This window comes from Folsomia candida, unplaced genomic scaffold (genome assembly GCF_002217175.1).
Source record: "Folsomia candida strain VU population unplaced genomic scaffold, ASM221717v1 Fcan01_Sc008, whole genome shotgun sequence".
In the NCBI taxonomy this organism is placed as follows: domain Eukaryota; kingdom Metazoa; phylum Arthropoda; class Collembola; order Entomobryomorpha; family Isotomidae; genus Folsomia; species Folsomia candida.
Genome location: NW_019091200.1, coordinates 2,544,275 through 2,567,765, shown reverse-complemented (window position 1 = coordinate 2,567,765; position 23,491 = coordinate 2,544,275). Strand labels below are relative to the sequence as shown.

Below are 23,491 nucleotides of genomic sequence, written 5' to 3'. Positions count from 1 at the left end.
TAATTGCCAGAACTTTAGAAAATATCGACGTACAAAATCTCCTCCTGCTGAGTCAGACAAAAACCATGAGCATACATTTTTACACCACACCACACACGCGTTACGCAATAACCACCGTCGTACATATTTACGTGGCGTCATTTCCTAAATTTTTGTAGTCTGGCTAATTCATGAATGAACGAATATGGCAGAGAACTGGTCTAATTCGACGGGTGGGTGACTCTAGTTGGTGGCATCGGAAGCCGTGGGGACATTAACATTGTATGTATAGGGGAGGGAGAGTTGTCCTCCAATGTCTCCAGATCATGGGGACATTGTCCCTTTGTCCCCACGCTTCCGAGAACACTGAATCCGTTACACCCCCAATTTCGAACAAGTCATTTTATTAAGTTTTTAAGCACACAAATATCTCTACACAGTAAGATAAAATTTGTTCCTCACATAAAAATACGTATATTTAGTATATTAAATATAAGATCACATCGTTGAGAATGGACATATTAAAAAGTAAACAAACCAAATATGTATGAAAAAACAAGGTCCAAAAATCTGTGAATATAAATACATACAGAAGTTGAAAAAGTGTTAGGCTGTAAAAGTAGTTGATTCACGAAATCTATAAACAAACTCATACTGTTTTGACTTTTACTTCACAATTAGTACAGTTCATATGCACAACATGTGGTTTTAGCACGTGTCGACTAGTCCTACATGATCTGTCGGCAGGGAAGACTTAAAATGAAGTAGAAAATTCGTAGGTAAACATTGATGGAATACGTTGATCTATTAGAAATACTTGTATAATCGATCGGGACACCATATTTTATTCTTTGTAGACTGGAAAGTCAGGGATGGAGACGTGAATGGGACCATTTTCGTTGAGAAATTCATGAATTTGTTCAACCTCCATGTTACCGCAGTATGGGTTGATTATCACTTCGCTGCCTCGATCCTTCCAGATTTTAGATGCCCATTGAATCATGGGCTGAGTAAATTCGTAACAAAATTCAGTCTTGATTTCTTTTAATCCAAGCCTCCTGACAATGGCGCAGAGGGACTCGTCAGTAATCTACGAGAAAAAAAATGAGTTGGTTTAGCACATATAGTAATCTTGCTAATTTGCTAATTTAAAACAACACACCTTATAACATAAAAGCGACAGAGATCGTAAAGATTGCAAATGGATGACACTCGACACGATGCCATAATCCGTCAATTTGTTAGACTCCAGTCGAAGGTGCTTCAAATCTATGAGAAAAATAAATAAAACACGTTCAATAAATATATTCCGCAGTGTTTCGAGTGCAATTAATCACTTGTAACAAACCACCGCAAGAAAGTGGTTTCATGGTGGTTTCTTGCAGCTACATATTTTGACCTGCAAGAAATGCACGGCGCAAAAAACTACTATGCTATATTTCATACAGCGCGTGGCCTTATGGCGCATATTTCTTGCAGTTTCTCAAACTTTATTGCATCTGTATTTCTTGGGTTTCTTGCTTTGCAGTGCAAGAAATGTAGCAAACCCGCAAGATACGAAACACTAATTCCGAACTACATGATAAAATTTTTAGCTAAACTCACTTGTAAGGTTTCCAATGTGTGGGTGTCTACGCAATGGCGAAGATGAAGCATACTGGCCTTGATTGATGACTGGGATCCCACTGAGTCCCGCTGATGTGAATGACCCATTCGTCACTTCCAACTCTTCCAGTTGTGGCATCATCGCGTAAATCATGTCCAACGCTCGATCCGTTATAGATTCCATTCGGAAACTTTTTAATTTTGGGAATCGCTGAATAATAATTTGCATAACGTTGAGTACTTTTGCAGGGCGAGGCAATTCCACGAAGAGGGAGCTGACTGACCAACTAGATAAGGTGACGGGTATGGCATTATATAACCAATCAGAAAGAAAATGGTGACAACACAATACTCACCTTGTATAATACAACTTTAGCGATTCCAATTTGTGGGGTTTTTGCTCGTGTACGTGGAACTCGTCGTAATATTCGAAAAAATCCTCTTGCGTCATGTGCAAGCTTTTGAGTTGGGGAATCAGCGAGAGAAAGTCCAGGTTTCCACTGACCCGGTGAAGGGTCAAATGTCTCAAACTATTCATATGCTTAATCCCGTCAAAGGTGGAGAAGAGCTTGGTCTTTCCCGAGCAGTAGTTGACTTTCAGCGACTTGAGGGTCTTGTTAAAGCTAAGAATGTGACTAAACAGATGTACCTGTCGTGGATGCCATGATTCAAATGTTTGACTGGGAACGATAATTTCCAAACTTTTGAGTGGTAAGACGCGCAAGTGATACACCATGTCCACGTCAAACACAACTTTGACAGATTTCAACGAAGTGAATCGAAAGTGGCGATTTCTGTAGAGAATCTTGCTAAAGATGAGATCCGCATCGATACCATCGGCTAATGTATCCGTTTGGTTATCCCACTGCTCATAATGGAGAGAACCCAATCGTGAGAACTTCGGAGCGGTGCTCAACCTCTTCCCCTTCATTGAATCGAAACCCGTGACGACGGTCAAATTGGGCATAACGCTGAGTAACTCTTGAAGAAAGTGGCACCCACTTGTTTCGAATTTAGCTTCTACTCGTAAAATCTTGACATTTGGTAACTTTTGTTCCGGTTCATGCCTCGAGGATGAGGGAAGAAAGTTAAACTCGCAAATGCGTTGAGAACAAAGGATAAATTCTTCGAGATTGGGTAGTTTTTCGAAAAGAATTCGTCTCAACGAGGCAGGAATCCAGTGCGCCTCGAGATGCAGATATTCAATGTACGGCCCAAATTTGCTGAAGAATCGTTGCATCAAATGATCTTGAAGATTCAAGTTGTGACCAATTCGCATGTGTGTAAACCTGTGGTGACAGTTTTCATGAATTCGCATGAATCCTGCCACGTCCTTGAAACAGTTGAGATAAATCGAAGTTCGGAGTGGCATTATTCGAAGACATTCCTACAATTATTATAGTTATATTAATTATAAGTTAACGTTTTGACTTTGAGTTGACTGCACATATTGATTACTTTACTCACCATTCGCCACTGTTTGCAAACAAGTTGAGTATTGCGAAAATCAGAGAATTCTAGTCGCAACATTACGTTCACGAGAACCTAATAAACAAAGAGTTTGATAATTTAAGTGATAACCACTTTTTGTCAGAATTTCAAAAAGTTAAATTTAACAAGAATTTATTATTTAGCTGTATTACATCTGGTATTAGAAGTGGGTGGACGGTACCCTGCCATTTAAATGGGTCGGGAACCCCTTCACCTGACTCGATAAAGTTGCCACGGTCGTCGATTCGAATTAAACGTGGAGTCGGTGGTCGAGAAGAACTGCTACTCCTTCGTCTCCTTCGCTGGTATCGTGGTCGTGATGCGACCGCGTCGCGACGTTTCCGCGACCTCAATCGACCGTCATATGGGTGCACTGTTGTACTTTCATCCACCACCTCGACCTCGACATCGTCGTCTTCCGTCTCGTCGTCATCATCGATCTCGTTCTTGGCTGGAGGAGAAGGGGGCGGGGGCACAGTTTTTCGTTTCGGACCCCTACGTCGCCTCATCTTATCTTATCTGGAATGAAGACAAGTTTTCAATTGGTATTATATTATATTATATGTTTGGATTATACAACCGATATAGGAGAGTAGACAACAGGAAATACTCAAATTAAGTAATTATTTCAATAATTAAGCAATTTAATTGTTTTTATTTTGCTGAAACAGTACACAGAATGTGCAATGTATCTCCTCTCATATGAAAAATTACAATATTTACCTTTAAAATCAAAATTCTGGAAAAAAGTTGATCTAGTATCACTCCGAAAATGGGTTGGATTTGAACTTTGACAATTTATGGCTTTGATAATTATTAATTTCACCTAGAATTAATTTAATTTGTGGAACGTAAATTCCATGATTTAACACCAGCAACCATGAGCCAGCCAACAACCTGCTCCGTGCTCAGCTCAAGCAGTTCCATATACGTTTTGCTGCTTCTTGCTTCTTCAAAATCTCTCGCTCCCCGCAAATCATACGACTCCACACAAGCAATCAGATCAAAAAATCAGAGACAATTTGATAAAATTTGTAATAAACATTTTAAATTTCTGATATTTCAGATTTGAGAGTCGTTCCAATTTTCCAATGTAAACAGCAGGTTACATTTATACAATTTGCGACGGTCATATTTGACCAACATTTTATGTGTTATGCATTTTTGACCATGATTTTTGCTCGAGAAATTTATGCAGTTCGACTTATTGAACTTATTTTTATATATAGAATTTTCAACTGCATGTGAGGACATGTTGAACTTGATAAATAGCTTTCGATTACATGCAGTAAATCTTCATTGAGAAAAATTCTTCTTATTTTTCATTTTATTTCGCATTATTTATAATAATCTTATTTCATAATTATGATACAAACCTCATCAAATACTTGTAAAACATATAATAAATAGCACATAATTGACTAGTTTATAGTTTTGCATTAAATATAAAATCATACATAAATTAAATTAAGGAACTGAATTGACGATATTTGATAATATGCGGAAACAAGGAACCATTTGAGATATCCACTCTGAAATTTCGGAACTGCGTGGATGAACTCTGGTAAGTATGATGAGGAGATAATAGGCAGCACTGAAATCTTGTACATCTTCCTTATTTGGGGTTCCTCCTCCCCCAATGTTTGACGTGGCGGAGAGATGGACGACCATGGAATTAAGATATTGGCACAGCAAGGAGACTAAAGCGAACGTTTGGGACGGATTACATTGGAAGAAGAGGGTTGATAATCCAATCACAAATGGGAAACCGTCCGCAGGTTCGGAAACTTTTCGGCATGTTAGGCTCCCTGAATGGAATTTAAAAAATCTCGCATTGAGGTAGGCGTCGACGACTCCTCGTCAAAATCGTCAAAATCAACACATTTTTAACCAATATCAGCTCTGTGATTTTGCTTTAAAATTATGGACCATGAATTTGTAAAGCAAGTTGTCAATTAAAGAAAGTATACACTTCAGATATTGAAGGAGATGTCAAGGTTAGGGAAGCCTTAAAAAATTGGAACTCTTCCAAACTGGCTAAAAACTAAACTCATAGTCATCCTACTAATCAACTTCAAATTTGTCTTTCAGAATTTTTAATTAAATTTCCAGAGCGGAGATATAATTAATAATGTGCTGATTTTTACGATTTTGGTGATGAGTCATTGACTCCTGCGTTAAATACGCAAATTAAATTATATTTAATACTCATTCATACCCAAACTTTTCGAGTAAACCAATTTATGAAGATGATTCACTACAATGACCGCCAGATATGTCGCCATGTTTGGAATGGGTTCAAGTGTTATATAGATTTTTGCATATGGGTCATACAATCCAAGCGGCTCGGAATAGTTTAACGTTTCAAAAGCAATATTTGACACTTCATCGTTTGGAATGTTTCCCGTAGTAGATTTCCTACTGCACGATTCAGACATTTGCACCTCTGCCATTAAACTGTAGAAACAGAAGGAATTTAAAATAAGTAGAAATTACATGTCATGCATTATATATGTATATACTCGCCTGTTAACCACGCCAAGGGCATTTTGTAATTGTTTCGCCTGAAAACTAGCAGCAACTCGGAGTTGGTACTGAATACGTTTGCGAAGCAGTTGAAGCTGACCAATCTTTTGGAGAATTACAGCACAGTCCAATGTCGATCCGCTTCTTATAATTTTGAACCATGACAGATACTTTTTTAGAGGATAATCTATTCAGAACAAATTAGTGCCACACATTTAATATTGATTAATTGATTGCTGAGAAACGAAAAAAGCTAGTACCAACTACTCGAGAATGGGGCGAAAGTTGTACTTCCAGAGATCCAAGTAAATCTTTCACACTATTCTTCTCTGTCAACTCTTTCCTCATGAATTTTGTCAAGGCCTAATAAGAAACCCACATAAAAATTAGTATGTACGTCACACACAATTGCAATAGTAAATTCAAACCTGAATATGATTTGCAATCATGAACGACAAAATCTTGTCCAATCCAGTCAACCCAGAAACACCTAAACCCTTCTCCATCACGGAAAAGTAATCTGGCGTGAGGAGGGCTGCATGAGTTTTCAAATCGTACCAACTACTCGTCGCAGTTAAGAACGAGGATGTCTTGGGATCACTAATGGATATCAGTTCGTTGGCCAGTCGGCCTAAAAAGGTGGTGGCAGAGTAATCTAACAAATCATTTGTAGGTGATGATGATGACCCTGGAGACGCGGAGATAAATTGAATCGGAATGGGGATCTCCTTGGATTGATAGATTGACTGAAAATGAAGGACTTTGTTCTTTGTAAAACTGTTGCATTCTTGCTCCGTGAAAAAATTGAGTACTCGAGAGAATTCTTCATAAAATATCTGTAATTTTATAGGTTCAATTATATTTCAACTTGACATAACATCACAGATCGCTTGCTCACCTTAAGTCCATTTGAGTTGACATAGTCTCCAATGTATTCAAATGACCGCAATATACCGTCAAACTGTTTTGCTATAATCGTCAACTTTGACATTAGTTCAGAATCCTTTCCCGAACCTTTCAGCTGAAAATTCAAGTTAGTGTGAAGCACTTGACAAACTTGGCGAACTAATTCTTTTCGAATTCCATTTTCAAGCAATTTCTTGGGATCTATCTTTATCACTCCGACCAAGGTTGTCTGCATCATGAGAATTCCTTCGGCCAAGGCAGACATGTGATGAGTTAGTCGTGAGACCTGCAAAAAGCAAGTGTTCAAAAAAATTGTATAAGGTTAGATAATATTTTCTTTCAACCTTCATTCGATCCTCGAGTTGAGCAAACTCTTTAACTTTATCCTTATCCAGTCTTGTTGGCAATTCTTGAATGGAATTTGTTTGTAGTTCAATTATTTTGTGCAGGATTGAAAATACGGATTCTGGAATGATCTGTAACACTTTTTGGACATAGGCGACCAATTCTTCAGAGTAGTAGGAGGAGACGTTGACTAGTAAATTGTTGGACTTAGCTTGACCAATTCTCATTAGTGGAAAATCCATGGCTGACGAGAGCTAAATAAATACACACACAGAAACGAGATCTTCAAAACGTCCTGACTAAAAATTCTGTAAAAAATATTATTCTAAGTTTGCTACCTTTAAAAATACAGCTCTCAGTTTTGAAACGGCAAAGGGATCGTTATGAATCAATTTCTGCATGTGTGGCGTGTAGCTGTCGATTATCGAACCCCATGCGTAACCCAAGTCCTCAACTATTTGAATAGTTACGAGTTTGTCTTCATTAATGGATCCGGTTCGTATCATTTTATTAAAACATGCCACAATCTCTGTCACCCATTCGCGAACCTGTACTTTACTCTCAAGTCCATGGAATTCTACGATTTAATTTTATCCAAATTAACAGTAGGTTTATACATAAAATTAGGTACTTTAGGTAACCATCATTACTTTACATACCCAACATTTCATCAAAAGCTCGAATCAGTTCGACAAGTTTCCTCCCAGAGACTTTTATCTCGTCAAAATTTAGCGAGTCTACTTGACCAGCTTTTGTATCTAGCCAGCGGTGTAAATTATCTAGAAAATGAAAATCAATGTTATTTATTGGTCAAGTTCTTGTTGGTTTCATTAATATGCGACTTACCATTCCTTTCAATCCGAGATAAAGGCTTTGTCCCACTGAAAACTTCGGACAATTCCTTAATCCGTTCGTTTGCTTCTATTTTATAATTATTCCAGCGATCTCGTTTCTCTGAAAGGAGTTTTCTGAATAATTCCTTAATTTTCAGCTCCAACTGGGCCACGTTCAGCAAGAATTTGAGCGTAACTTCTGGGTCATATTTTACTTCGGATAGAACCGTGTCACGGAGTTGTTTCATTTTTTTGACGCCGTCTGATAGCCAATTAGTTTATAATCATAAATTAAGAGGCTAAAATTAATGGAGATTACTTAATTTAAATATTTCATTAATTGCATACCGACAGCAGTGGGAGGAGTGCAATGTAAAATAATCCAACGTAACGTAACATTACAATCTCTCAGCAAATTTATGACTTTTGAGACTTTTTCCAACACGTTTTCTTCCGTGAGGAGCCCTTCCTTCAGAAACTTTTCAGTCTCTTCAATCAGTAACTAGAAACAAAACCAAAAATTGTGTCAGAATCAAAACGTGCTAAATAAATGGATGTACAAAATCACCTTAACTTTTGGACCCTTATCTCCCGTAATTTGCTTAACTCGTGCCGTTTCCACCGTATTTGCTAAAGCCAACTTGGCCGATTTGAAGGAGTCCCACCCTTCCACTAAATTAATGAAGAATCCCATGTAGACTGGAACTATCCAATTGTCGGGGAAAAATTTATCCGTGATTTCCCTCATTGTTGCATTATCTGAATGCAGCACCATCGGGGTAAAGAATAAGATAATCACGAGCATGGAAGATTGTCCGGCAAATGCGGTCGATCTCTGTTCCGGAAGAGGATATGCTGATCCAACTTGAAGATAAATATCGTCCGATCGAAGTACTCCAATTATCATTTGGACAAAAGTTTCGTCTATGGGGACTCGTCTTAATAATTTAATGATTGAACAAAAATACATGATTCAATTAATTTGACGGACAAAAAAACCAACAATTTTACAATTACTTACTTGAAGTAATCTTGCGGATATCCAGCCGGCCTTTTCCCTTTTGTGTATCCCGTTGCTCTAAATAATTTACAAACTTGGTCCACATGCGTTTCCGTCTGAAAGGCTCCTGCAGCATATCTATAAAATGAGGTCAACATTCTCTCTCTGACCACTCCGTCGATGTGGATGTCAACCAGAAGAAGCATGACGCCATAGAGGAACAAGCTTTCAGTCTGAATAAAGAACATTCCAAACTTTAAAATGAGTACACCATTATTTTCGTCTTACTGACCAATAACTGTTTGCCCTCCTTGTCGTATAAAATGGTTTCCAAGCTCATCTGGATGTAGTAACCCTCGTGAACATCTTCTATGAAACGATTCAGCTCCGTGACGTACTTGAATATACTTTCAAACAAAAAATAAAAGCTGCTGAGTAATTCGATATAATTTTCACGGAGTTCTTGATCAACTTCAGAGAGAGACTGTAAATAATTAAGTGCAACAACTAATTAATTACGTAATAACATAATTAATTGATTCATTAAACATCATACCGGACTGTTTTCCAACTTTTTTTCGAATGCTTCCGACCCCGCAAAATAGCTAAAGTCACATAGGACTTCTCCATACTTTTGAATATCAGATTTATGCTCAAGGCTAAAATTTGTACAACCGAATAAGTCATCATTAAAATTTTACAAAGAACTATTAGTTAACTGTATAGAAAATGTTTCATGCTTACCGAAATATAGATGGAACAGTCTCCTTGAGGCGGAGCAAATCAGCTAAAATAGCATTTCCTTGCTAAAATATAATTAGGAATATATTATAATTTTTAATAAAATAATCAAATACATAAACAATTTGTTTAAAACAAACAACTTTTGTTAATTATTATTATTTACCGATACTAATCGTAGAATCGTCTGACCGCAGAAATTGTTGTCCGCTAAGAAGTCTGACATTTCTAACAATTATCTATTTCTAACTACTTCTAAAAATTATTATATGTCCACAAAAAGTACATGCAAAACCGAAAAATCGGTGTATTTCATATTTATTTTTATGAAATTTACCCAGCTGTAGGTTTGACTGGTTCTGAATGCGACATCGCGGGAGTGAGAGCATGAAGAAGGAGAATCGTAAATTACGATTCGTAATTTGCAATTTATTCCACCTGCATCGCTCGAAAATAATAAAAATAAATACAAAATACAGCGAAAGTTTCAAATTTGTGTTCAGTAAATAATTGGAAGCATATCGACAGGAGGAATGGAAGTAGACGAGTTTGTCCCCCTTCCTCCGTCCTGGTTCGAATTTTTGCTCGACCGGACTTTGCTCGAAAGACATTTGCGCCAAGAAGTAGCAGGTAACAAAATTGTAATTAATTGTACCATTGAGTTTGTCACTATTTATTTATATTTATGACGGCTAATTAAATTTCAGACCCGTCTGCGACCACTTTGTTATCCGAGTTTGTCTTGAATGCGGAGAAATCAGCGGCAGATACTATTCCAGCGACCAAGCTGGAAAAACCCCAGTCGGAAGAAGAATCTCTTATCTTTTCCTATCGACAAAAGAAAAATCGGGCCTTAAGACTTGTCTCGTTACAAACGGCTGCCTTCTTAAATTGGGATTTAGATGTTTTAACCAAGTTAGTAAAGAAGATAGTCAAATTTAGTTATTCTTTACGAGTTTATATAGTTAATGTAATGTATTTCATGCACAGGATCCATGTTTCTACTCAGCATGCATTTATGAAGCACGTTCTGAACGTGGCGCAACCCGACCCAGCGGAAGAAAGTAGGCGTGAATTGTCGAAAGAGTTTCTTCGCGTCCTTTACCACAGATGGGTCTTGAGGACATTTCAGAGTCACAATGCGTTTGCAAAGACGGCGAGGTAAATAAGACCTTTTTGCACTGGGGGGAGGGGGTGTGCTCGGGGAATTAGCTTCAAGTTACTGCAGGTTTTGCAAGTGCAAGTGCAAAAATCTTGTGATGAGATTCGTAGGCTTTAAGGGTAACTATATTTAATGCTCTGGCGTTTTTTTAGATTTGGCCAACAGCAGGCTGATCAAATCATCGCATTAGAAAACGTCTGGAAGGATTTAAACGTTGATGAATCCGTGACATATTTACAAACATGCCTCTCCAACCCGCAACTTGCTTCCGCCATCAAGATCATCATCCCAAACACTGAAACCTTTGCGGTCGATCAGACCCCCGCGTGGGATGTAGGCGTTGAAATTCCAAAGTCCTCCTTTGAGTCCATCATTCACCTCGATCTCGGCATTTTCCTCCTGCACAAAGGGAGCAGTGCTGAGGCGCTCGTCCACTTTCAACAGCAACAAATGCCACTGGAGAATTTCCCATTTTTGAAAATCAGCAAGCGCAAGATGGAGGGATATTTGCGCTCTGTCGGCCTGCTCACCACGTTCGACCAAACCTTGGAAGACAGTAAAGTGACACCGCGATCACTCGATCACGCCAAAATGTTGGAGTCTGCTCTCTCCGTGAGAAAAGGGTTGAGTCCGAGATTAAAGAAACTCCTGAATGTCAAGTTGGATCCACCAGCATTACCGAGAGGACAGGATCGTCTCAACCCGGATCAACGGGATACAGAAGAGGGTGCCTTTATCATTCCAGGTTAATTAATTATAATTAATACTATGGTTGTCCGATAAGTAAAGTTAGTAAATTTGAATTTAGATTGCTGTTATCGTAGGTAGTTGACACAATATTTAAACATTTAAAACACTTTAGCATCTTTGAGTAAAACACTTAGAATTTCTAAGTTAGAAAATGAAGCATTCTGAAAACGAAGCTCCTGCGAAACGTCTTGTCCAAAACGACAAAAATAGCAGAATCTGGCCAAGGATTGTGAGTGCTTGTAGTCGTAGGCGTCTGCCTCATGCCATCAAGTATGATGGCTTTGAATCAGTTAATGAGTAAAACGAATTGGATTCTTTGTGGCGTTACTTCGATGTAGGATAGCAAACTAAATTAGATTCAAATTTACAAACTTTACTTATTTGACAGCCCGTATTATCTGCGATCGCTGCTTTAATTTTACTAATATATTTTTATTAGGAGACGACAAGCTGTCTCTCTTCACATTAGAGAAACGTCTGATCGAGTCCACCAATGCGAAAGAGATTGAAGATTATATCGCGAAATTGCTTGGGGCTGCTACCCACCAAGGGTCAAGTCCTCGCTCTCTCTCAACCCTGTTCAACGGTTGGGAACTTCCAATTCCGGTGCAGCACGCCGTTAAAAATTTAACCGGAGGAGGACTTCCCTTTCAAGAACAGATTTACATTTTCGTTGCAAAGTCGAGACAACTGTTGAACTGCAAGGTATGTGTAATTACAATGCATTTTGTGCCATATTTAATTTTTATACTTAATTTTTTCAGGAATACGAACAAGCGAAAATTATGCTTCTGACGGCAAAATCAAAACTGCAACAAAAATTCCAACAAACTTATTCTGTCGGGGGACAAGTTAACTCATACGTTTTAAATCTGAACAAACTAATCATCATGATGGACTGGGAGATATTGTTGCTGGACATTACTCAATTTGTATCCGAATATCCCGATGGAATTGATCAGGACGACATTGTAGATTTGAAAAGTAGGTGTCGAGGATGTCTCGAGCAGTTGCAAGATCCTAAAACAGAAGTTAATCCACGATCCGAGATTGTGGAAAATATTCTCGTTGCATTCATCAATCTTGGCGAGTATAGTTACGTCGCCAACTTTGACAAGATGCAGAATCAACGGTAAAATCAGTTAAATTAATTAATACAAACTATAAATAAGGTTTTTACGTTAAAATTGTGTTTCTGTTATAGGTGGCCTTTTGTGGAATTTATCGCATTATTGGCACGCGTCTGCCACGACCTATTTATGGAAAGGAAGGAAACGTCGTCAAGCTATCGAGAATTATGGAGTGCTGGTGATTATGATGATTTATTAATTAAGTTGGACTTTACTGATTATAATTGTGTGCACCTTTCCCTCCTCTTTTTTCAGTACTTCCAATCTTCTCCAATAATTCGGGATCTTCTAATTCCGGAATAAATTCTAAGAAGCAAGTTCTCAACATTTCCAGCAAACCGTCAATGCTCTCTTCACGCAGCTCATTATCCTGGGTTATCGATCGCTCTTGTTCTCAACCGTTGCTTTCCGTGTGGGTATCACTTTTGGCAAAGCTACATAATCACATCCTGGACGACGTAGGTATCCAAATTCACGCCGACTTTCTCCACATTTGGCCCAATATTTTGGATGAGTGCGTAATTTACTTAAGTGGTTAATTTTTTAAAGGCAATTTGTAACATGTATTTACTGATTCCTGTAGCGTGACGTCGTCCACATCTGTCATTGTTGAGTTGAAGAACAACAGAGTTTCCGGAAGCTCCAAACTAAATAGCAAACACATTCGTGATTTCTTGTTCTCGCTGTTGGAACGGGCCACAAAGATCACGAGAGGTGGTGACATGTTTATTTGGCTGCGATGTCTGGGTGACGTTCATCTCGCGTCGGGATCTCCTTCCCTCGCCATGAAGTGCTACATCGAGTATTTAGCTATGTGCACGGACTTTTTTGAAAAATCGAACGCCCCAAACTGGGAGGACTCGAAATTGTTCAAGAGGATGATCAAATGTTGTGAAATGTTGGGTTGTTTTACTCAGGTGAGCATTATGATAAGCATGTACACATTTTACAAGTGGTGGGGAAATACGTTGTCAAAATACAGTATTTTTGACAACGGTGGAAAAGGTTAAAAATTTCAATTTTTCCCACCTTTTTATTTTTGAAAGATAAATTTCATTGGTTTTTGTTGGTGCAGGCTGTCGTCCTGAGTCAATTTCTCTCACCGGAAGTCGACTACTCCGTCGCGTTTGGGATGGCTATTGAGAAAACTACAAACGACGCATCCGACTCGCTGTACGGGTTTATCTGGGATCTCACAATTTTAGAATTTTTAATCAATTTGCATACCAAGAGGAATGAAATGGCGAAAAGACAACAAGCTGTGAGAATCCATCCAACCACCTATTTTTTAAATTATAATTAATCACTCAATATCATTCTTTTTGTTTTTGTGTACTTAGGTAAAAGTCATGGGCCTCTTGGAACTGAATTCAAATAACAATGAGGAAATCCAACGAGAAGCAATGTGTTTGCGGCGATCACAATTTATGAGAACATTAGCAAAGCACTATATTTTTGTATAGTTTTATACATATGACGTAAGACTATAACCTGAGTATAAACTATACAGACTTCATTCTCATTATGTATTACGTATTTAAAAGGATTATTTTTAAATAAGTTTACTTTTGTAAATGTGTGCATTTACGACTTGGAAATGATGATTAAGCGTCACGTCATACAACCAAAACAACAACAAAAGTATGTATACGAGTAACACGCCAATTTTGCATACATTTTGCATAAGCACGGGTATAGAAACCAATGCATATCGCTATAGATCTGCATACTGACTACAACTCGTAGTCTAAAGACAAGCAGATATCTATCCAGTTCATGGCAAGAAATGTTGCATAACCAAGAGTAGTGAGAACAGCTTCTCGGCTACAGAGACGAAGATCATCTCATCTCACTCACGAGTCGGAGAAAAGCGTATTATTATAAGGAAACCTTGAGCAACATCAACTGTTCATTGTGCTGTTCGAGTTGGACAGCTCTGCATTCTCCGAGAAAAAACATGTCATTCTTTAACTAACTATTTAGTGCTTAATTATTATTTTTATTTCTTGATTCGTGTGATAACTTGACAAATTGAAATAAGAAGGTAAGAAGTACAAATCCATTAAGAGAACAACTCGTATTCACTTGCTCTTTTGAATTTGCATTTGCATGAACAAACTTAATCACATATATTATCGGATTGGTTGTAGATTTTGTGGACATAATAATAATTCCCAACCTCAATATGTGAGGAATCTGAGAATTGCTTACAGCTATGTTTTTACTTGCATACTTTTGTTCACGCTTTTTGTTGGGCATGTTCATGCAATTTTAAACCAAAATTATTATCAAACTAACAATTTTCGTGCCTCGTTTTCATTTCAGACAGAATCCGGCAAAAAACTAAGATGGAAAAAACACCAGCCAAAGAACAACCCCAGCAAATCCGAGTAATACAATTGGAGGAAAGAAATACTGAAGATGTCGTCTACCGAGTGGAAAAGGGTGCCTATTTTTTCATACGATTATAAATATTTTTGTTATTTATAGGATTGAGTATCATTGATAAATTTTTGTTTTGTGTTTCAGGCACGATTTTAAAATTCAGGCTCTCCACACCCCTCCACGGCCATGCCGTTGAATTATTCTGCAACCATCCTACGTCCCCTCTCGAAGAGTCATTTGCTAGAGAAACGTATCACAAAGTTGATTGGGTGGTGCACAAGGAAAACGAAGAAACATTCACCAGCTTGACCACTCTGGTTTCTGGATGCTTTCAATTCTACGTTCTGAAAGACGGGTATAGTTGAACCGAGACCGTTTTGTAATAAATAATTCTATATCTACGATACATGAACTATAAATTGTGTCGCAGAAAAAAGTCTGGGAGGGGTTACTTCTTAGTTGACCCAGTTCTGAGGATCGGAAGCAACGATGAAGTCTTGGCTCTGGACTCGATCTGTTGTCAAAGTTTTTTTCCCAAGTCGTTGGGTCCGTTGTCAGAGTGGAAAGGGCGTCTTGAAGTTGCTCACCAATCGGGGTACAATATGATTCATTTTACCCCCGTGCAGGTATATAGGTCATACTCGTAGTATTTTAAATTTTTGTCAGAAATGTGAAGTAAAACTTATTGCAATTTATGCAGGAATTAGGCAAGTCAAATTCTTCCTACTCCATTTCCAATCAGCTCGCGTTGAACCCAATCTTTGGGAATGTCAAGTTTGACGACGTCCAGAAAGTAGTGAATGATATGAAGCAAGAGTGGGGAGTAAGTTCGTACTTTTATTAAGGAATTGCACTAAATTATAAATAATGCAAAACCACACCTCAATCATGTAGGTCTTGTCGATATGCGACGTGGTATTTAACCACACCGCGAATGAGACGCCATGGCTGAAAACTAACCCTGAATCCGGTTACAATCTGGTCAACAGTCCCCACCTTCGTCCCGCATACTTGTTGGACTCTGTTCTCTCCGAATTGAGTAGAGACATTAGTCAAGAGAAATATGCGGAGAGAGGTCTTCCATCAAAAATCAATTCTGAAGACCACTTGAATGTACGGTGGACACTTTATTTTTGACTTCTTGGTCCTTATTTTCATGAGAATTAATTTATTTTGACAGGTGATAAGAGCTCTCTTAAAGGATGAATTACTGCCAAATCTAAAAATCCAAGAAGTATTTCTGGTCAATGTTGACGAACTAGTTGATAACTTTTCAAAATTGGTGGATGCTGGTCAAAAGCCAAATCTCGAAAATCTCGACGACCCAGACCTAAAAATTATTCAAGATCCAACATATCGCAGATTCAAATCTACCGTTGATCTTAATCTGGCTGTCAAGATGCACTTTTGGGAAAAGTAGGTGAACGATTCATTATTGCAGTAAAGAAATAAAGTGAGTTATTCTTATTCTTTGTAGACATGGCGGTCATGATAAGAACGGGGCAATCGAGTCCTTTCGGCATCACTTGTACCGATTAAATGAAAACATGTACAACTTGGTCCAGTCCCATTTGCATGCTGCCGTGGAGAATGTAATTGCTGGGGTGAGATACGAACGATTGCAGCATGACGGACCCAAATTGCCTCAGGTCACGGACAAAGATCCGCTAAGCCACAGGTACTGTTTAACAATGGAGGTCTCCCAGCATATGCTCTCCGATTTTGACGAAACTAGTTTCAATCGATCAAATTCAGTTAACAAAAAATTTGCAAAAGGGCACGATCTTCCTATGCACAAGTGTAGCAGAGATATTTACATCACAAGAGAAGAAACTTTACAGTAATTTGGAAATTGTCACCCTAAAGGCTCGTTTTCTCCTCTTCAGGTGTAAATACTTCTGCCAAACGTGCCCAAATTTGTGATTGACACTAGTTTGCTCAAAATCGGAGAGCATTCGCTTGGAGACGTACAATGGGTACGTCGCACTATCCGTTGAGCAATTTCATACTAAAGAAAATTGTCTTATTTATTTCCCAGATACTTTGTGAACGTCGTGGCACTCGAAGAACATCAAAGTATTGCTCAAGCCGAGAAATTACTGGCGAGTGAAGATGCTCACTTTGTCCTTGCTCACAACGGGTGGGTCATTGGTGACGATCCTCTCAGAAATTTCGCCGAAGCAGGTTCCAACATTTATTTGAGAAGAGAACTAATCGTTTGGAGTGACAGCGTCAAATTGAGGTGGGGACAGGACACACATTATTTAAGATTTTTAAGATCATTAATCATTCACTCATGTTAGGTTTGGCCCGGGTCCATCCTACTGCCCATTCTTGTGGGACGTCATGAAAAAATACGTGGAAACGACGTAAGTGATCACGTATTTATCCATTTAGAACCAGTCGACAAAATAAATATAATTAATTTAATATAGCGCTACCGTTTTTCACGGCTTACGCCTCGATAACTGTCACTCGACGCCAATTCATCTCGCAGAATACTTGTTGGATGCGGCGAGAAATGTTCGCCCAGATTTATTTGTGGTTGCCGAGCTCTTCACCAATTCGGACAGGACGGACAACATTTTTGTTAATCGACTAGGAATCACGTCATTAATTAGAGGTTGTTATAATTTTCTAAGAGTTCGACGGAAATTCTCACTCCTTGGGAAATTTTTATTTGCAGAGGCAATGTCAGCTGGAGATTCGCACGAACAAGGTCGTCTCGTCTATCGGTATGGAGGACTACCAGTCGGAACCTTCGTCCAAGAACCGGTCAGACCAATGATGCCTTCAATTGCTCATGCGCTGATGATGGATCAGACCCATGATAATCCGAGGTATGTGCATTTCAAACTAAGGAGACTGAAGATTTTGAACGGCATTATTCAGTTTAATAATTACTTCGCTAAGCCCCATCACCAAACGAAGCGTTTACGACGTTCTCCCCACCGCCGCGATGGTATCAATGGCTGGCTGTGCAACGGGAAGCAATCGTGGCTTGGATGAGTTTGTTCCACATCACGTAATAATACTTCTTGTTCACCTACATCACTTAACGTAGGACTAGTCCTACTTTAATTATTTTGCAATGGCTTGATTAAAAAAAATTATTTATGCAGATTCATGTCGTTCACGAGTCACGCTTCTACTCAAGTTGGTCATCTGAAGATTCGGTCAAGGCAGGAGTCGTGAGTAAGAAGAGTGGGATCATATCGGCGAAGAAAGTGCTCAACAAGCTGCATATGAAACTAGGACAGGAAGGATTTAGTGAGGTGTGTATTGTATTTATTACTAAATTTCCACATGTCTTGTGCCATCGTACTTGTGCATATCCTAATTATTGCATACCTTTTTGTATTTGTAATTAGGTATTTGTCGACCAAATGGACTACGATATCGTCGCTGTGACAAGGCATCATCCGACCACTCATGCAAGAATAGTGCTCGTGACATACACTGCTTTTTCATACCCAGGTTGCGACTTTCACAGAACGGGTAACGTCAAAGATCTAGCATTCGAAGGTGTCTTGGAAGACGTTTTGTTCGAAGCTCGACTCAAACCGAGTGACCCGTGAGTTTAAATTATTGTAGCCAAATTGTAGATTTGGACCACAATTATTACAACTGAAACTTCTCATTTGTTTTTCTAGTGGACGAGGAAACTTCCCAACTCCGTCTGCATTTGAAAAAGATGGCACCTTCATCAACGCCGTGCAAGGTTTTGAATGCGTCGTCAAAGAAAACTTTCCCGTAGGCGAGTCCAAATTTGTAAAATTGGAAGGAAATACTATCAAGTTTGTCAACTTCCAGCCTGGATCGGTCATTGCATTTCGGTTGTTAACATTTTTGTCTGCGAAGCATCAAATAATTTCCTGTTAATAATCTATCATTTTTATGGACAGGATAAATCCTCCCTCATCCGTCACTGAGGCTGTAGTTGCTCTAAGGGAACTCATTTGCAAGGACCATCTCAAGCAGACAATTGCGCCCATGACATTTAACGATTTGAACACGACGCTCTACAAGTGCGAAGAGGAAGAGAAAAACTTTTCTGGATTCGGATTGTACAACATTCCCAATTTTGGGACCTTTGTATACGCTGGACTCCAAGGCATTCACAGCACTTTGGCCGACGTACGATTAAGGAATGACACTGGACACCCGATATGCGACAATCTACGAGCTGGGGACTGGTTAATGGGTGTGCTATATTATCACATATTTATCATTTGCATATTTACTTATTCGTCATAATTATTAATCACATATTTACATTTATTAACCAGAAGGCTTTAATTTTGGCGTGATATTTTGAATTTCTTAGAGTACACATATTCTCGCCTGCTCAAAACCGAAGGGACAAAGCCGCTCGGCATATTAATGCAAAAGTGTGCAGATGAGATGCACAAAATACCACGATATCTAGTACCTCGCTATTTCGACCTGATTATACGAAACGTGTACCTGTCTTGCATCGATGAGGCATGGAATAAGATGTCACCGTAAGCTTGAGCAAATTGGCAGTTAGCAAAACTACTAAGATTTCCGTAATATTCCCTATCTATTGAACTGGGTAAAAAATTCATACTCTTCAGGGTCCTCTGAATGTTTTTCATATTGACTCCTGAAATTTTGACCTAATTCAAGAAATAGAGAAAGTTACGGAAATTTTAAAAATGTAGATTTGCTAACTGCCTAATAAACTTATCTACTTATCTACAACTTATCTAAATTGCACCTCAAAAAATATTCACGTCCCTATTTTCAATCGAAATTCAGCTTCGTCCAAAACTCGTCCCCCTTTGTGAAAGCTTTATCTCTCGGCTCAGTACAGTGTTGCGGATTGAGTTTGTCTGGACCGCTGCCCAACCTTTCACCAAATCTGGTCGGACCAAAACCTAGTATGATCAAATCTGTGGATGGTCATGAGGTCCAGGATTGTGGATCACTTTGTGCTGGTACATTATATTCGTCGACTCGAATTTTGTCGGTTTTTGTTGAAATCATTAAGTAATCTTAATTTTACTTTTTAGGCCTTCCTCATTTTTCTACCGGTTACATGCGAAATTGGGGAAGAGACACGTTCATCTCACTGCCTGGTCTTTTAATTTTGACTGGAAGACATGCCGACGCAAGGTACTCAATAATATTATCCTCTTGCATCAATTCTCATAAATTGTGTTTAGATTATAAAATTATTGCTGTATTTCTCTAGGAATCATATCCTCGCCTACGCTTCAGTGCTAAGACACGGACTGATACCAAATCTGCTCGACCGTGGCACCAACTCGAGATACAACTGTCGCGACGCCACATGGTTTTGGCTTCAAGCAATCAAAATCTATGTTGAAAATGTTCCCTTTGGAGAAGGAATTTTAAAAGACAGAGTTTCAAGGTTGATATGCATTACACAATTACGATTATTAGCAATTATTAAATATATTCCCTCGCTGCTTTCTACAGTTTGTTTATTTATGTAATTGCAGAATGTGGCCTAATGATTTTGGAGGTGCAGTTTTAGATCATTCGGTGGTGGGTTGCATATCTAAGTTATTTTTATTGTGAAGGATTTATGGTCATTTTAAATTTTATGCATTTAGGAACAATCCCTCGAAGACGTAATGCACGAAACATTGCAACGACATTTTGAAGGGATAAGTTTTCGTGAAAGGAACGCCGGGAATCGGATTGATGGTCATATGCAAGACGAAGGATTTAACGTTGTCGCTGGTGTAGATTTAGAAACTGGGTTCGTTTATGGTGGAAATGCTTTCAATTGTGGAACTTGGATGGACAAGATGGGAAGTAGTGACAATGCCGGCGTGAGAGGTGTCCCTGCCACTCCACGAGACGGTTCCGCCGTTGAACTGGTTGGATTATCTGCCAGCGTTCTCAAGTTTCTGGCCGAAATTCATTCCGCTGGGAAATACAGTCATAGTTCAGTGCAAAGGACGGATGCAGATGGTTCGTACTATACCTATACGACTTGCCTTGTCCTAGCTACTCAAGTTCAATATATTTTTATCTCCTATTTTACAGGAAAAACGATCACTTGGACCTTATCTGAATGGAACTCAAAAATCCAAAAGAACTTTGAAAGTAAGTTTTGGATCGCTGAGAATCCCAGCGACAGGTGCCATGATCCACACGAAAATCTTATCAATCGTTCCGGAATATATAAGGATTCATATCGTGCCTCCTCCCGATTCTGTGATTATCAATTACGACCCAACTTTTTAATCGCGATGGCTGTCGCACCGCACTTGTTCACTCCAAGCAATGCAATTATCGCTCTTGGGAAAGCGAAATCCATCCTACTTTCTGAACTTGGCATGAGAACGTTGGACCCCTCGGATTGGAATTATGACGGAAATTATGATAATAGCAACGACTCCGCGGACAGGAAGGTTGCACATGGTTTCAACTATCACAACGGACCGGTGAGAAGTTATTCTACAAAGTTTTCATCGATTAACGTAGGACGCGATGACTTATCACCAAAATTGTCAAAATCAGCACATCTTAAATCATTTCTCGTCTTTGGGAATTTATTTTAAAATGACAAATTTGTAAAGCAAGTCATTGCCAATTTAATAAATATGCACTCCAGATTTTGACAGTATTTGAAGGACATGAAGGAGGAGATCTCAAGTTGAAGAAGTCTTCAGATAATTGGAATTTAGAATAAATTCCAAGAGCCGAGAAATGATTAAAAATGTTTTAATTTTGACGATTTTGGTGATGAGTCGTCGAGTTCTACGTTAAGCCCATGTGTAATTCTAAAAATGAATCTATTTGTAAATAAATAGGAATGGCTGTGGCCTGTTGGCTTCTATTTGCGAGCTTATCTCAAATTCTGTACCCAAAATGGACAGAAGTCGGACGCAATTCGTCACGTACGTCGCGTCATTTCCAAGCACTGGCGATACGTTCAGGCCTCACCGTGGAAAGGGCTGCCTGAATTAACCAATTTGGATGGGGCTGAATGCTGGGGAAGTTGCCGAGTTCAAGCGTGGAGTATGGCGACAATGTTGGAGGTGCGGTGATTGTGATTTATTTATATTGAATTAATTATTGTGTAGGCAATAATATCATCAATTTTGCTACTCTTAGAACGACTATTTTTGTAATTTCAGGTTATAAAGGATTTAACAGAGCTAGAAAAACACTCATAGTGCGCGAAATTTCGTTTAGATCATTCCTCTACTTCAATTTTGACGGCGGAATAATGTAGTAAACTGATCACGTTATTTAATCCAAATGAAAATCATCTTTCGTTGCAAATACTGAGACTTTAGTAGCAATAAATAAGTGGCAATACATAGAGCTAGTAATATATGTCGTAGTGTTACATATGTACTCGGATATACATAATATGTGTCAAAATGTGTCAATGTCTTGTGTTCCAAAACTGCCATATTTTTAACTAGAGCAGGAATCGCTAGCCAATTAAAAAACAAGTAGTAATACGTAAAGAAATCGTGTAGTAAGAATACTCAGCAATATCATGTCGTAGGTTATAAATAACTAAATAAATCTGAATAAGTACGTGTACTTTTCTTATTAAATTGAAAATCTGCACGCTGTGGGCAATGAAGTCATCTGGGTTTAGGAAAATGTTCAACATCTTTACATAAATCAAACTTTCAGGTTTTAGATTCAGCAGATTTTCTTTTATAACCCATCTTTTTCTTGTAATTTACTCGGGGTCCATTTGTTACTCACCTTTTGTTTCATCATTGTTTTGATTTTCTCGGAATGCGAGAACTTCAGATGTTTGTTTAATGACTAATAATTCCTCTAAATACTTACGTACCACGCAAACACCAATCGGAAAAGCATCGTCTCGTCTCCAGTGATCTCTATCTTCCTCACAACATGTTTACATAATTTCACGCTTGAAATAACCGATTAAATTAAATTACTCACTTTTGAACCAAAGTTATTCATAATGCGTAAAGGTGAGTTTGCGTCGGTGAACCATTTTTGAATAAATAATCAATGAAACAATCAATTTGTGGGTAAAGAGCTTAATATTTATGAGACGCCATGCCACTTGCAGAGATGCAGCATGACGAGGCGTCTGTTCTTACACGGCTTCCTCTTATGCCGGATCATGTCCAAAATTTAAATTTTTCATTAATTTATTATTCTCCAGCGTGGAAAGAAACAACAACAATTCATCGCTTCATCATCTTCTTATCTCTTTCTCACCAATTTGAAAGTCAAATTAGTTAAGAAATGAGTTATTTTATGCCAAAATATTTTCAGCACGTCATCATCTCTAACCCGGATGGTTGGATAAATAAATTGGATTATTAGTGGGGGAAAAGAACAATAATTATTTATTTTCATTCAACACTTTGTCAGTGACGGTTCATAGCTCACGTACTCAGCATTTGATTTATATAGTTGTAATAATTAGTTTTTCAGTTTTTTATAAGTTTTCAAGTTCACGCAAGAATTTGCATGCAAATGTTGCAAGATATAAAAGTACATAAACCCGAAAGTCTCCAAAATCTCAAATCTGTGACAAATTGCGTTTATTACTGAAGAGTAATTCAATTAACGTAAATGTGTAACCGTGTTAAGAAAAAGTTTCTTTAAAAAGGTAAGAATTTCTGACAAAACGTAT

The 23,491-nt window shown here is 38.4% G+C and overlaps 4 protein-coding genes across 5 annotated transcripts; 2 read left to right on the top strand and 2 right to left on the bottom strand.

The window, feature by feature from the left end:
- Positions 1–366: 366 nt before the first annotated feature.
- On the bottom strand, positions 367–3,989 carry LOC110853395. Its single transcript, XM_022101659.2, has 7 exons — positions 3,799–3,989; positions 3,228–3,594; positions 3,052–3,129; positions 1,941–2,971; positions 1,585–1,871; positions 1,142–1,248; positions 367–1,069 (listed from the first exon to the last, which is right to left on the bottom strand). The coding sequence occupies exons 2-7, from the start codon at positions 3,582–3,584 to the stop codon at positions 824–826; spliced, it is 2,106 nt and encodes a 701-aa protein (XP_021957351.1). The 5' UTR covers positions 3,585–3,594; positions 3,799–3,989; the 3' UTR covers positions 367–823.
- Positions 3,990–4,370: 381 nt separating this feature from the next.
- LOC110853352 (WASH complex subunit 5) lies at positions 4,371–9,791 on the bottom strand. Its single transcript, XM_022101616.2, has 17 exons — positions 9,593–9,791; positions 9,430–9,491; positions 9,242–9,344; positions 8,978–9,169; positions 8,707–8,918; positions 8,254–8,623; positions 8,034–8,187; positions 7,699–7,947; positions 7,512–7,631; positions 7,191–7,429; positions 6,852–7,106; positions 6,500–6,793; positions 6,030–6,437; positions 5,862–5,964; positions 5,602–5,788; positions 5,294–5,532; positions 4,371–4,883 (listed from the first exon to the last, which is right to left on the bottom strand). Exons 1-17 carry the CDS (start codon positions 9,650–9,652, stop codon positions 4,543–4,545), a joined length of 3,588 nt encoding a protein of 1,195 aa, XP_021957308.1. The 5' UTR covers positions 9,653–9,791; the 3' UTR covers positions 4,371–4,542.
- A 31-nt stretch (positions 9,792–9,822) lies between these two features.
- On the top strand, positions 9,823–13,991 carry LOC110853520 (integrator complex subunit 8). The gene is made up of 11 exons (XM_022101792.2): positions 9,823–10,056; positions 10,134–10,341; positions 10,417–10,587; positions 10,741–11,333; positions 11,778–12,043; positions 12,103–12,470; positions 12,543–12,646; positions 12,724–12,982; positions 13,052–13,385; positions 13,544–13,729; positions 13,809–13,991. Exons 1-11 carry the CDS (start codon positions 9,960–9,962, stop codon positions 13,929–13,931), a joined length of 2,709 nt encoding a protein of 902 aa, XP_021957484.1. The 5' UTR covers positions 9,823–9,959; the 3' UTR covers positions 13,932–13,991.
- Positions 13,992–14,246: 255 nt separating this feature from the next.
- On the top strand, positions 14,247–22,431 carry LOC110853518 (glycogen debranching enzyme). Of its 2 annotated transcripts, XM_022101790.2 has the most exons (26): positions 14,247–14,512; positions 14,794–14,913; positions 14,998–15,208; positions 15,284–15,479; positions 15,554–15,676; positions 15,748–15,966; positions 16,034–16,269; positions 16,331–16,531; positions 16,892–17,095; positions 17,157–17,222; positions 17,289–17,476; positions 17,540–17,693; positions 17,767–17,878; positions 17,976–18,128; positions 18,225–18,427; positions 18,507–18,689; positions 18,759–19,057; positions 19,181–19,358; positions 19,636–19,814; positions 19,890–19,992; positions 20,072–20,251; positions 20,343–20,388; positions 20,457–20,820; positions 20,896–21,296; positions 21,666–21,893; positions 21,993–22,431. In XM_022101790.2, the coding sequence occupies exons 2-26, from the start codon at positions 14,817–14,819 to the stop codon at positions 22,029–22,031; spliced, it is 4,563 nt and encodes a 1,520-aa protein (XP_021957482.1). In that variant the 5' UTR covers positions 14,247–14,512; positions 14,794–14,816; the 3' UTR covers positions 22,032–22,431. The 2 variants fall into 2 exon arrangements, with proteins under 2 accessions (XP_021957482.1, XP_021957483.1); XM_022101791.2 differs by lacking the exons at positions 20,896–21,296; positions 21,666–21,893; positions 21,993–22,431 and having other exon boundaries at positions 20,343–20,365; positions 20,457–20,656.
- The last annotated feature ends 1,060 nt before the right edge of the window (positions 22,432–23,491 follow it).